The sequence below is a fragment of the Mastigoproctus giganteus genome, chromosome 8 (genome assembly GCF_048544385.1).
Source record: "Mastigoproctus giganteus isolate SK-2022 chromosome 8, ASM4854438v1, whole genome shotgun sequence".
In the NCBI taxonomy this organism is placed as follows: Eukaryota; Metazoa; Arthropoda; class Arachnida; order Uropygi; family Thelyphonidae; genus Mastigoproctus; species Mastigoproctus giganteus.
The window spans coordinates 213,354,209-213,366,962 of record NC_143582.1 but is presented as its reverse complement, the minus strand read 5'-3'; the positions used below and the strand labels follow the sequence as shown (position 1 = coordinate 213,366,962).

The 12,754-nt window shown below is 34.5% G+C and overlaps 1 protein-coding gene across 1 annotated transcript in view; it reads right to left on the bottom strand.

Annotated features, from left to right (window-relative positions):
- The window catches only part of LOC150082254 (TGF-beta receptor type-1-like), a 468,537-nt gene extending 456,365 nt beyond the window's left edge, over positions 1–12,172 (bottom strand). Inside the window, exon 1 of the mRNA XM_090380077.1 lies at positions 11,871–12,172. Within this exon, the coding sequence (XP_090236203.1) occupies positions 11,871–11,931 (61 nt within the window). The 5' untranslated portion in view covers positions 11,932–12,172. The remainder of the gene's footprint in view (positions 1–11,870) is intronic.
- Positions 12,173–12,754: the final 582 nt, after the last annotated feature.

Here is a 12,754-nt window from a genome sequence, read left to right as displayed (position 1 = left end):
AAGTCAATCTGTTCATGATTTCCTTGAATCCCATTACAGCAGAGTTAGAAATAGTATTAATAGTGGCAAATAATGCAAGAAAGCAAGCTCATACAACATCAGCAAACAAAAAAAAAAAAATCCATTTCACCTATCCATTCCCTCCAATAATTTGTCTAGCTGTTTCTTGAATTTATTCAAACTAAACGCTTCTACGACAACAGATGGAAGCTTGTTCAGCAATCATCCCCCATTGGCTGAAGGCAAACTTTCGCACATCTATTCTGCAGCTATGCTTCATCAATTTGAATTTATGTACCCTCATGTGCGTAGTCTGAGCAAGAGGAAGAACCCATCAGCACTGAGTTTGCTCAAGCCATTCAAAGCCTTAAACACCTCAATCATATCACTTTGCAGGAATCTAGTCTCCAGATGCTGCAATTTGCAAATCTGAAGCCTTGTTGGTAAGAGCACCACTTTGTTCCCCTCACCAACCTCGTTGCCATTCTCTATACCCATTCCAGCAGCTCTACATCCTTCCTAAAATGAGGCCTACAGCACTCGAGATGTGGCCTGAACATTGCCTTATATAGTGGAATAATCACCTCCTTATTCCTACTAGCAAAATTTCTGTATATCATTGACAAAACCCCTTGAGCTGTATTGGCAGCCTGTCTGCACTGCCCAGTGAACTTCATATCAAACTGCACAATTACCTCCAGGTCTTTTTCATTTCCCACTACCCTGAGTGTAGTACTACATAGTTGGTATGTTATTTTGGAATTACTACTATCCATATGCAATAACTTGCATTTGTCAATGTTAAATTTCAGTTGCCATTTCAAAGCCCATCTGCTTAATTTTTCTAGGTCTTGTTAGAGCAGCATACCTTCATTACTACTGTATCATTAACCACCCTGCCGACCTACGCATCGGCTGCAAACTTAGACATTAATTCTAATATGCTTTCATTAATGTCATTAATAAATACAGAAAACAACCCTGGGGGACTCACTAAAAAAATTAGCACACAAAAAGCAGTATCCATTGATAACAACTGTCTGTCTTCTTCCATTCAACCATCCGTTTATCCATAGCAGTAACTTGCCACTGCTCCAATTTGTACAGCAGTCTTTTATGTGCAACAGTATCAAAAGCTTTCCTAAAATCCAAGTATATCACATTAAAATTATTGTTTGCACACAGTTTCCTTTGTTACAGCATCATAGTATCCAATAAAATTGTTCAGAGAAAATCTCCACTTGAGTCCATGCTGCAACTCAACTATTAACTGCACCCCAGTGTAGATAGTCCTACATTACTTCTTTAAACAGTGACTCCATTATTTTCCCTGGGACAGAAGTTAAGATAACAGGTGTGTAATTACTCATGTCCTCCTCTGATAGCCCTTTGTGAATTGGTGATACATTATGTTCGTTATTCTCTCATAATTATGGCTAAGGTTTACTTACATCCTTTGCTGCCTCCCTTAATATAATTGGATAGATTCCATCCACCCACAGGTGACTTTTTTATGTTTACTTCAATTTCTTTTCCACTTCCCTCTCCATTACTACAAAATAATTTAGCTCCCTGTTAGAGTTTGATAAATTTCTAGCATCCACTTCCCTAAAGAATTCCTCATGTGCAAATGTAGATGCAAAATACCTATTCAGTTTTTCAGCAATCTGAGCAGGATTATCAACAGTTAAACCATCAATATCAAGTGGGCAGTATTGGGTTTTCTTACCAATTCATTTTCTGTGGCCCTCTCAGTGATTTATTCTTATTATAAAATGTAGTGGTTCAGTGATCCAATTTTTTTTTAATTTAAATACATTAATCACCATTCAACATTAGAAAATACATCATTCAAAAACATTGCAACTGGCAGAAAATACAATAGTTTCATTTTGCTGTTGAGAAGCAAAAGAGCATCTTAAATTCATCCACTCTTATACAGTAGTTCTGTTTCTTCACTTAACCATTCAAACAGAAATGAGCCTCATTCAGCATGAAAAGTGGTGTTATAACACAATTTGTTCAGAGTGAATTCTTAAAAATATTTCCATTTATTTTGTAGACACAAAGGTCAGAAGATTTTACAGGCTCATCATGATTGCATATATATTGAATTATTAAGGCAGCCAGACTTTGTTCCCATAATCTGTAGGTTTCAAGTTAACAGAGAAGGAATTTATATGGAACAATTAGAAATACCAGTATACAAGGTTCTCCTTATGTTTATTTTTATAATATTTAATCCTGCTGACAATTTCCTTATGAATTTCATAGCACTGTTTCACTGTGATATTTTTTAGCAAACTTAATCTGTTCTCTACATACACAACTAGGACATTTTCAAACTCATGTGTAGTAATGTTCTACAGCTCTCACATATCTGAAGCTTTTGCACAAAATTCACTTCAACACTGGAGTTGCTGCTACAATTAACTTTCAGTATCATAACTAGAGGCTAATAATGGTAACTTTTAGTTTACACATGAGCACAAGTTGTGTGCACACTTGTGAGAGGTACTGATGTCACATGAGAGACCCAATGGTCTCTCATGTGACATCAGTAACCCAAAGAATTAAAATCAATGCAAATAAACTTTATAGCTTATTTGCATTGATCTGCTTTTATCCAGGGGAAGGTCAGGAGATATTCTGACCTCAGGATACATTAATCCCTTTAGGCAAAATTTTGATTCCCCACTCCATCCCCTGGGGTACTAGATCATTACAGTAGTTGGTGCAGAAAAAGTAGAAGGTTAAGACTATACTTGGATTTAATTTTATTCACTAGGATCTTTAAAACAGGCTCTATTATCTGCTACATTGAAAGAACTTTCTGTATCATAACTGGAGGCTAATAATGGTATCTTTTAGTTTTAGTAAACTCCATTACTTTGAATTAGAAGTTTTGTATAATATGCAAGTTCAGATCTAAAACTGTTCTAGTCTGTATCATCTAAAGACTCCAAGAAAATTGTGATAACTGCAACTTTCACCACATATTACAATTTTTTTATTTGCACTGAATGTAATACTTATTATATGATATCCACTACATCTATTATTCTGGATGCTATGTAACTGTAATAATTAGCAATGCTCATGAGGTTTGGTCAACAATAGACAGGAACTTTGCCAACAGAGACAAAGATGTGAATATCCCATTGTATAAGGCAATGGTCAAGCCACATCTGGAACACTATGTACAAGTTTGAAAATCACATTTTAGAAAGTGAAAAATTCTATTAAAAAGGTGCAGAGAAGATACAACAAGATCAGATGGGGCACAACTGAGGTTTAACATTGATAAATGCAAGGTGGTGCATCTGGTAATAAGGTAATGCACTCATGGTAGTAGAGAACAAAAGAGATCTTGGGGTAATTGTAGCAGTCCAACATATTTTCTGAGCAGTACAGACAGGCTGCTACAACAGTTCATGGGGTTCTAGCATTAGCAGAGGCATTTGATGCAAGAAAGCAAGCTTATGCAGCATCAGCCAAAAAAAAACCCACTTCCACTTCACCCCTCTGTTCGTTCAAAATACCTGTCCAGCTGAGCCTTAAACTTACTTAGGCTATCAACCTCCACCACAAGGGATGGAAGTCTGTTCAACCAAGGGATGGTTCTGTCCATGATATACAAAAATTTTGGTAGCAGGGACAAGGAAATGATCATCACATTGTATAAAGAAATGGTTAGGCCACATCTTGAGTAATGCATACAGGTCTGAAAGCCTCATTTTAAGAAGGATGTGCATTGTTTGAAACACATACAGAGAAGAGCAACCAGATCAGTCAAGGAAAAGGTTACTCTTATCATGAAAAGCTTCAGTTCTGCAAATTGAAGCATCTAGAAGCTAGCATCTTTGTGATCTATTTTAAGTATTTAATGCTTTTAAGGGGTTAAATAAATGTTAATGACATCTTTACTCTTTATCAGATGACACACAACATATCTATATAATAATTTGCTTATGTCTCTCTGTCCAGAATACTCTCTAAACTTGAATAACTCAAAAATAACTCCGGGGGCTCACATCTGGTGAGTATGGGCTTGGCAAACCCAGGGTCCTGGGTCTCTCTCTCTCTCTCTCTCTCTCTCTCTCAGGGTAACTTGGGAATTTTTTTTTTGGCTGGTGCAGCATAAGACTCAGGCTTCTTTGTACCATGTGGCTAATAATAATAATAATAATAAGACTAAACAAACTTTTGAACTGATTCCTTTTGCAATAGATTTTATTTAGCAGTAAACTTGGGAGGGGGGGGGGATCCAAAATATTTTCAAATCCCGAGAATTGATTTAACTCCCAGTGAAACTAATTTGCCATTTACTTTGAAAAGAAGACAATTTCTTAGCTTTTGTCATCACAATCAACAAATCTTAAGGTCATACTTTTAACATAGTTGCTGTTTTTGCTCATGGACAACTTTACATAGCATATCCAGCTAATTTTTATGCCATAATTTATAATTTTTTTGAGGATTTTTTAAAAAGATTTTAAAGCATTTTTACTCAAATATTCTTTAAGTTCATGCAATATTATAGAAGTATTATGGAGTGAATTTTATCTAATAAAACAAAAATCACTATCCCAGAGACTAACAGGTAATTAATTATTATTATTTTTTTCATGATAAGAAAAATCATACTGAAGTGAATCTCTCATCAGTTTCTTGGTCATGCAAGAGATAAGGTACAAAGTTCAAACTATATGTAGAGCTGTTTGAGTCAAAGGTCAATATGAAGCACAGAAAAGTGGCTTCACTTTACAGAGTGAATATGATATGACACTTTCAAATAACACTAGAGGGAAAAAAAAAAAAAACAGATGCCTATCTAAGCAGTGCACTGTTATGTTAATGACAGTAAAAAAAAAAAAACATTAATAGTATTACAAAGGTATATTTTAATATGGCTTTCAACTCCATAGATTATTTAATGGGCAATTATTGAATAAACTGAAACGCAAATTATCCATGAAGAATATGACCATCCAAGTTATAAATGATTGCACACTGCATTGTGTTGAGCCATATGTAATTACAAAATTTAATAGATACTGAAATATGATTGCACTTTTAATACTTTTTCATAAGTGGCTACATATATTATCAATAATTGAATGGAAAATCATACTAAAACAATATGATTTTCTTATGAGGCTGATATAATGGAAACAATATGATTTTCCTGTCACATACATACTGCTATAAAGCACAACAGAATAAAAATAAATAAAAACTTGATTTTCAAAAAAATTTTTATTTCATGATCATTATATCCTTTTTTTATTCATTTTTGTTTGTTTTTTTGTAAAAATAATTCATACTTGATATAGCAACATGCAAGTTATAATTTTAATTCAGTTGTGTTAGCTAACCATCGATGAGAGAGAAAAAAAAATATCAGAAACATTTGACCATTTTGTATTTAATAAAAGAAAATTGCCTTCGTTAAACAACACTAATGAATTTCTTCTCCAGCAATGCTACACTGAGAAATAAGAAAATTCCATTGAAGGGGGGGGGTGATATATATCTATAGCGATCATATACTCTGTTCTTTGTTGGAAGTGGCTAGGCTTTTATGTATCATCAAGACCAACCAACATACACACACATAATTAATAACACCTAAGTTTAGCCTTAACAGTTGTAATCCTTTATAATATTTCAAACCAACTTTTAGCTGTTGGCATAGTTGACATTGTGTACACAAAGTGAACCAGTGCAACACACTGAAGCTCCCAGACAAAGAGGAGCCAAAAAAGTGTCTCTGACACTCATATCAAACTAATAAAATTAACAATAAGGTCCCAAAAAAAATTGAACAGGACACTACTGTTGACAGCTGATATTTAGCTCATCTTTCCATTGGATGAGCCATTATCATCCTTCAAAGCAGTCATTAACTCCAAAAGGGGTATGTTGGTCACGTCCTTTTCAGGTGTTTCAACTCATCCGTGAGATATTCCATGGAATTCAGATTAGCTTTTTTCTTCAAGCCTGGCACCTTGATGTTTGACTTTGTTTGTCAAAACACTATCAGGTTGGTATGTGCAAGGATAATTTTCATTGAATTACCACAATGTACACAATGCAGACTTGTCTAAAACATCAATATATGCTGGCTGTAAGGATTCACTCCAAACATAAGTGAAGCAGTCCCAAAACCATAAGACACTTCCTCCTCCAAAACTAATTGTTGGAATACTCTGTTAACAAGTTCACTGCTTCATCATTCAAATATGCAATGTTGGGTTTTTAATCCACTTGAAGGGAAAAGAAACCACCCTAAATTTAGAACCTTTTATTCCAATATGGCAGAAGAAAAACAGGATAATTTTGTGAAACAACCTTCAACAGGGGCTAACTAATTCAGTCATAGTAAGAAGAAAGCCTAAAAATTTCTCTGCCCTCTCCAATCCAGATTGATTCAATTCCACATCAAAAGGGTCATCATAAATGCCACCAGTGAAAGTGTTAAGTACAGTAGTATACCTCCAAATCTACACTTAACCATCTGACAATGCTGTAAATCTATCAAGGAAATCAATATTCTGTGGACAGTGGAAGTGCTAAGCAGCCATAATGATGTACGGACCTCTTCTCTCATATGTTCACAGAGATGAAATACTACCATCTTCAAATTCTTCTCCATAAGTATTCTTTGGCTACCTGATTGCCTCTTGACTGTTCTACACCCTTATTCTCATAATAATAGCAGAAGTTGGCTTTGGAAGGCAAAAATGAATTTATAAATTATTTTTGAAACTCTGAATTATAACCTATGCTAGCTGCTACTTGTATCTGTGATGCTCCTTCCAGTTTTGTCTGTTATTACTTTACATACAGCTGGCATGACCAACCGTATATAAAGGTGTAAATACTTCTGAGAGGCCCTCCTCCGTAGCCGAGTGGGCAGGAGCGGGAGTGCAGTAGTACATGCTCTGAGTAGACCGGGGTTCAAGCCCATGACTGCTGAATACGGTCGATCTGCCAACCCGCACTGGACCAGCGTGGCAGATTATGGTCCATTTCCCTCAGCATGAATTGTTGAGGAGGCTTCCACCCTGCAGTGGGTTGATAATGGCTGCACTTTACTTTTACTTCTGAGAGTATAGTGTATCTAAGGATGCGTTGAAAATTTGTTAACAAGGGACTCATTAACAAGGGACTCACTCAAGAAGAATTTTAGCTAAGGGCCCCAGTTAAAACAGTGTTAAATGTGTGTGTTCCAAAAGCACAACAAACAATTGCTTTGGTAAAAGAAATCATTGACAAATCTTAAGAGTTTCTCTCTTCGTAGTGGCATTGAAGCACTAAATTTCTGATATGGATGCTAACTTATTAGAAAAGTTCTTTGCTTCAATTGCAGTTCATAGCATAAAGCTTGCCAAAAGTTCAAGAAGAGTGAGGTGAACTTGAAAATATATGAACCGGTACATAATTAAAGCTCAGCTCACTCAGATTACATACAGACATCTGTGGTTCCAAAAGTGAGACTCATGAAAACAGAGGCATATTCAGCAGAAACTCATTAAATCTGTAAATTAGCAACAACAATTTCTGAGTTTCTGTTGCTGTTAAGTAATCTAAAAACCTATTTTTCTTTTTTGCTTCAAGATATTGTGCTAGGCAAAATTCTGATATATTCTCAAGGTTTAAACATAGGATGTTACAAAACACAATATGACTACATTTATGCATCAGGGTTATATTTTTTGAGAACAACACACAATTAAGTTGACATTTAGACCTGTACAAAGTGTTCACCATTCTATGCTAAACGAGCACAAGCCTGATGACACATTTTCAGTGGTGCAGTGAAATGTGTTGTAGAATATCAGCAATTAATTTGTTAATGGTGTCCTTTAATTCAACAGAAACTCAATGCACATTCAGTGTCAATTTTTCACAAATGCCCATTCTTACATGTGGTAATCAAACTACTTAGAATATGCAGCAAGCAATTTCTTTGTCTGGTTCTTTTGGATTGCGAACACAAACCCCATACAAAAAAAAAAAAATTTTAACGCCTTAGCAGAAATTTCTCCACTTCAGATGTGTGCAATCACGTCTGACATTTTAGTATTAGTATAAGCCATATGGTGCAAGGAAGCCATAAGCATTTACTAAACCAGCCAAAAAAATAAAAGGTAAATAATAAATTAAACTATCTATTCTTCCTCCCTCCTCACATAGCTGTCTATTGACCTGACCTTTAAATTTTCCCAGGCTGTCAGTCTTATGGAGGTAACTTAGGCCCTATTTTAGGCCTTTCACTATGTGTTTTAGCATTAGTAGAGGTATATGATGTAAGAAAGCAACTAGACAACTAGTTTTATCAACTAGACAGCAAATTTCATGAAATTTTTAATAAATTCCCATATAGTGGTGGACTTACTTGGTTCCCATCTAACTTCTACAAAGGAATTGAGTTTAAAATATTACTCCACAATAAAGAATTCTTGCTGTAGGAGTAATGTTGTGACTTTTAACTTCATGTTCACTTACTCGGGAAGTGAACAGCATTACTGCTGCACAAGTGACTGATGCATACTGCCATTTTTCAACTAAATTATACGTTGTTCCTGCAAGTGTAGTCAGAGATATATGCAACTGTATGGACTCAGAGACTAAAAACATCCTGTATATATTTAACATATTTCTTTGAGAAATACATCACACAAACATGATTCACACTAATCAAATTCATAAACTGCATCACACTGGTGCACTATATGAAGGTTTTTAATGTGATCCAATATTAGCTGCTTTCAGAAGCTCAATGAGCTTCTGAAAGCAGGTAATATTGGATCAAAGCAGCTTTGGACCTGAAAGCAGCTAATATGGTCCTCAAGTTCTGGGTTTAATACCCATCTAGACTAAGCTTCTAAATTTTCATGTTCACTTATACCTAAGTAATACACACCAACAATATTCCAAACACCATATAAAATCAATGATAACTGAATTGATTTATATAATGAAAATGCAAATGAAGAGATGGCAAAAGTGCTTTGACATACTTAAAAAAAAAATGGAGAAATAAAAAAATGCAACAATCATGGTAATTTCTAAATCGCACATTCATGTCGAACAATTTATGCAGGGATATGGATATTTAGTAATACTGATAAATAAAGGAATAATTTGTTACAAAATATGGTAAAATTCTGGTAAATTTCCATAGTTGTAAACTCTTGTGACCCTATGTGGCTATGCTATTCTGTAGTATAAATAAATTTTGTTTTAACCCATAATCTGCATGCTTTATTGGCATCTTACTCTCTCTATTAAATTAGAAACATTTACTTAGTCCAAATTTTAGCCATAATACTAAAACTGAGTTATCAAAATGAAATGGACGTTCTAACTTTCTTTTAAAAATGTTTATTTTGACTTTATTTTACATTCACTGATTCGTGGCAGTATTTATAAATTTACATTGCAATACTGCGATTCATTTTAGTTTGATCTTAATTTTAACTAGCCGATTCACAAAGAGAAGCAGTGAGTCAACCATTAGTATTAGTAGTGGCAAATGATGCAAGAAAGCAAGCTTATACATCAGTAATAAAAAAATAAAAAAAATAAAAAAAAAAATTCCCATATCGCCTGTTCATCCCATCTAATAGTTTGTCTACTACTTCTTCTTTGAATTTTTTAAAACTACTTCTTCAACACCAGATGAAAGTTTGTTCTTATAATCAACTACCCGCTGGCTAAAGACAAACTTCCACACGTCTGCAACCATCCTTCCTCAGTTTGAATTTATGTCCCCTCAACGTTTGTAGTCTAAACAAGAGGAGGGATTCCATCAGCAATGAACTTAGTCAATCTATTCAAGCCTTAAAATTTAAATCTGATCTCCTCGCAGGTGCCTAGTCAGATGCTGCAATTTGCAGAACTGAAGCCTTTCCCAGCAACAGTACCCTTTTTGTTCCTGTTACTTATCTCATTGTTCTCTGCACCCATTCTAACAGATACAAATCCTTCCTAAAATGAAGCTTCCTAACCTGTATGGAGTACTTAAGATGTAGTGTAATCATTGCCTTATACAACAGGATAATCACCTCGAAATTTCCCCCTTTGCTGCTCAAAAATTCTAACAGATACAAATCCTTCCTAAAATGAAGCTTCCTAACCTGAATGCAGTACTGAAGATGTAGTGTAATCATTGCCTTATACAACAGGATAATCACCTAAAAATTTCCCCCTTTGCTGCTCAAAAATTTTATATATATATATATTAGAATTATTCATTCATAGCACAGCCCATTGGTCAATGATGTGTGTACCAACAGACCACATGATTTTGGAGTGATATTTTTAGACAGGTGGAAGAAGGCGGTTTCATTTCATTGTGAAATCAGTGGTACTTGAGGGGCAGTTATAATAGGTATAATCAAGGGTTCAAAGTCAGAAGCAGACATTATATATGCAATAAAAAAGTTCAAGAAAATCATTGTGCATATATCCATATACAATGTTCGGTAAATTCATTAACGATCAGGCTATTCGGGATGCACTGAAAGTCATACATTTGTTTCATTTGGTTTTACTTTGATCTTTTTCTTTTATCACATAAAATTATTAGCAAATTACATTTAATTTGATTTCAATCAGTCATTAACAATTGTTATTAATGTTTTAGAGGTAAAAAGTTTCAGACAGTGGTTTTAAGGTGCTTTGGAATGCACTATATAAATACATACAAATTTCTAATGGTGATCCTCCCCCCCAGTTTCTAGCTAAACGTTCGTTAGGTTTATTTCATACTCTTCCTCGCAAAACACTTACGAGATGTTGCATAACATACCACAGGGTTATGTCATGCAACAGCGAATAACAAGTCAGAAGTTAACTTGCTGCTATCAGTTTATAGAATAAAAGGGCTTCTATTTCTAATTCGGGCAACGTTACATTCTGCAGGGCGAAACATGCTAAATTTACACTAATAAACTTCGTAAATCGCACCCAACTGGTGCAATATATGAAAATTATTAGTGTTATCTATTAAGATTCCGAGAGTAGATAATATGGCTCTCAAGCCTTCTGGGTTTAACATCCTACCCCTTCTAGACCAAACTACTAAATTTGCGTTCTTAACTTATTGAGTAAACAAACATTTCTACAGTTCCAGGAGAAAATTGTTCATTTGGAAACATTTACTTTTCAATGTTTCTCCGTTGAAACATACACACACACACACATAGAACAGTTTACACGTTTTAATCCCTGCCTTACAGCACTTTCAACTATGGAAAAAAAAAAAAAAACAACACTTAATTTTTTGGGTATTCTAAGAAAAATAATTTTTTTTAATGAAAGAAATACAAATCTTTAGCATCTTTTATGCTGAGGAAAAACTAGAAAGTAACAAGTGATATCATAGCCAGTTTTGCCTCGACACAAAACTGATGAACCATACAACTTTGTATTGATAGCAAAGAGAAAAAATTCTGATGTGCAAAATCTATGGCAGAAAAAGTAAATAAATAAAAGAACTTTTATGTGAAATAAAACTGCAATTGTACATTAAAAACTAATTCTAAATTCATCCCGTTTGTCAGAGCTACCAGAAGTGAAAATAGGCACCACCACCAAACATCAAATAGAAAAAAGTGACCTCTAGCGTAAACGTGGATGCATAAATAAGATCCAAGTGGAGATTTGAACCTCTGAGATACCCTTCAAAGAAAGAATTTAATGATAGTCCTAATAAAGAGAAATTTCAACTGGAGAAATAATCAAACTTGTATTTTATGTGTATATATTTCATTTTCCATGGGAGAGTAGTCTCGATTTTAAACTTTTCCATTCAAGAATAATGTACGACTCCAATAAATGAAACTAAAACTTCTTACCTGTAACGCAACTCGCTGAATATATGAGTAGTATTCCTAACAGCACTAATGCTGGCATCATATCGGACGCAACTTTATTCCCTGTAGCAGGAAGCCTACATAGATCGGCAAGTCAATTTGAAACATCTTATTTGAAAGGCGAAAGGCTTGAAATCCAAGGTGGTTCTAAATATAACATTGATTGGGTGTTATTGACTTCCTACATGCATTCAGAAATAGTCTATAAAAGACACTTGGCGTGAACGAACTCAACAAATCCAGTCATCACAACAAAACTGCATTTTCGTGTTTAAAATACACTAATTCACATCATATTATTCATGTTAGTTCCATCGATACCTATTGCCGCAAAAATCAAATATTTAAACCACTGTTTTGATTGTAAACAACAGAATGGTTTAAATGTCCCTAACATGCGTCCAGACTCACACATTCAAACACACACAAGATACTAAGCAGCTGGGAAAAAATCAACTCTTCGTAAAGCTAGAAGATCACGTGGTTATACTACATTGCGTAATGAGTTACCTAGCGCCATCTCTACGTAGCCGTTGAAGAGACAACACAGTGCAAATAGTTGATGGAGGTTTCTCCTGCTCTTGTATGCAGTGGGTAAATACCTTTACAATAATTAATATTTACAAAATAGCTCATGATTATTATTGCTAAAAGAACAGGTATAAACCTAACATAGCAGGGATATCTGTCCTGTTAGATTTATACAGAAACTATTACAGTACATTATTTTTTATTTATTATTTTTTTTAATGAAAACCCCAAAATATGATTGTCATGTCCTGCAGAAATGTTTAAAAATTGTGGAATTTGTTCTGTTTTTCTAGGACGAATGAAAGAACATTTTCGTTGATGAACAAGTTATGTAC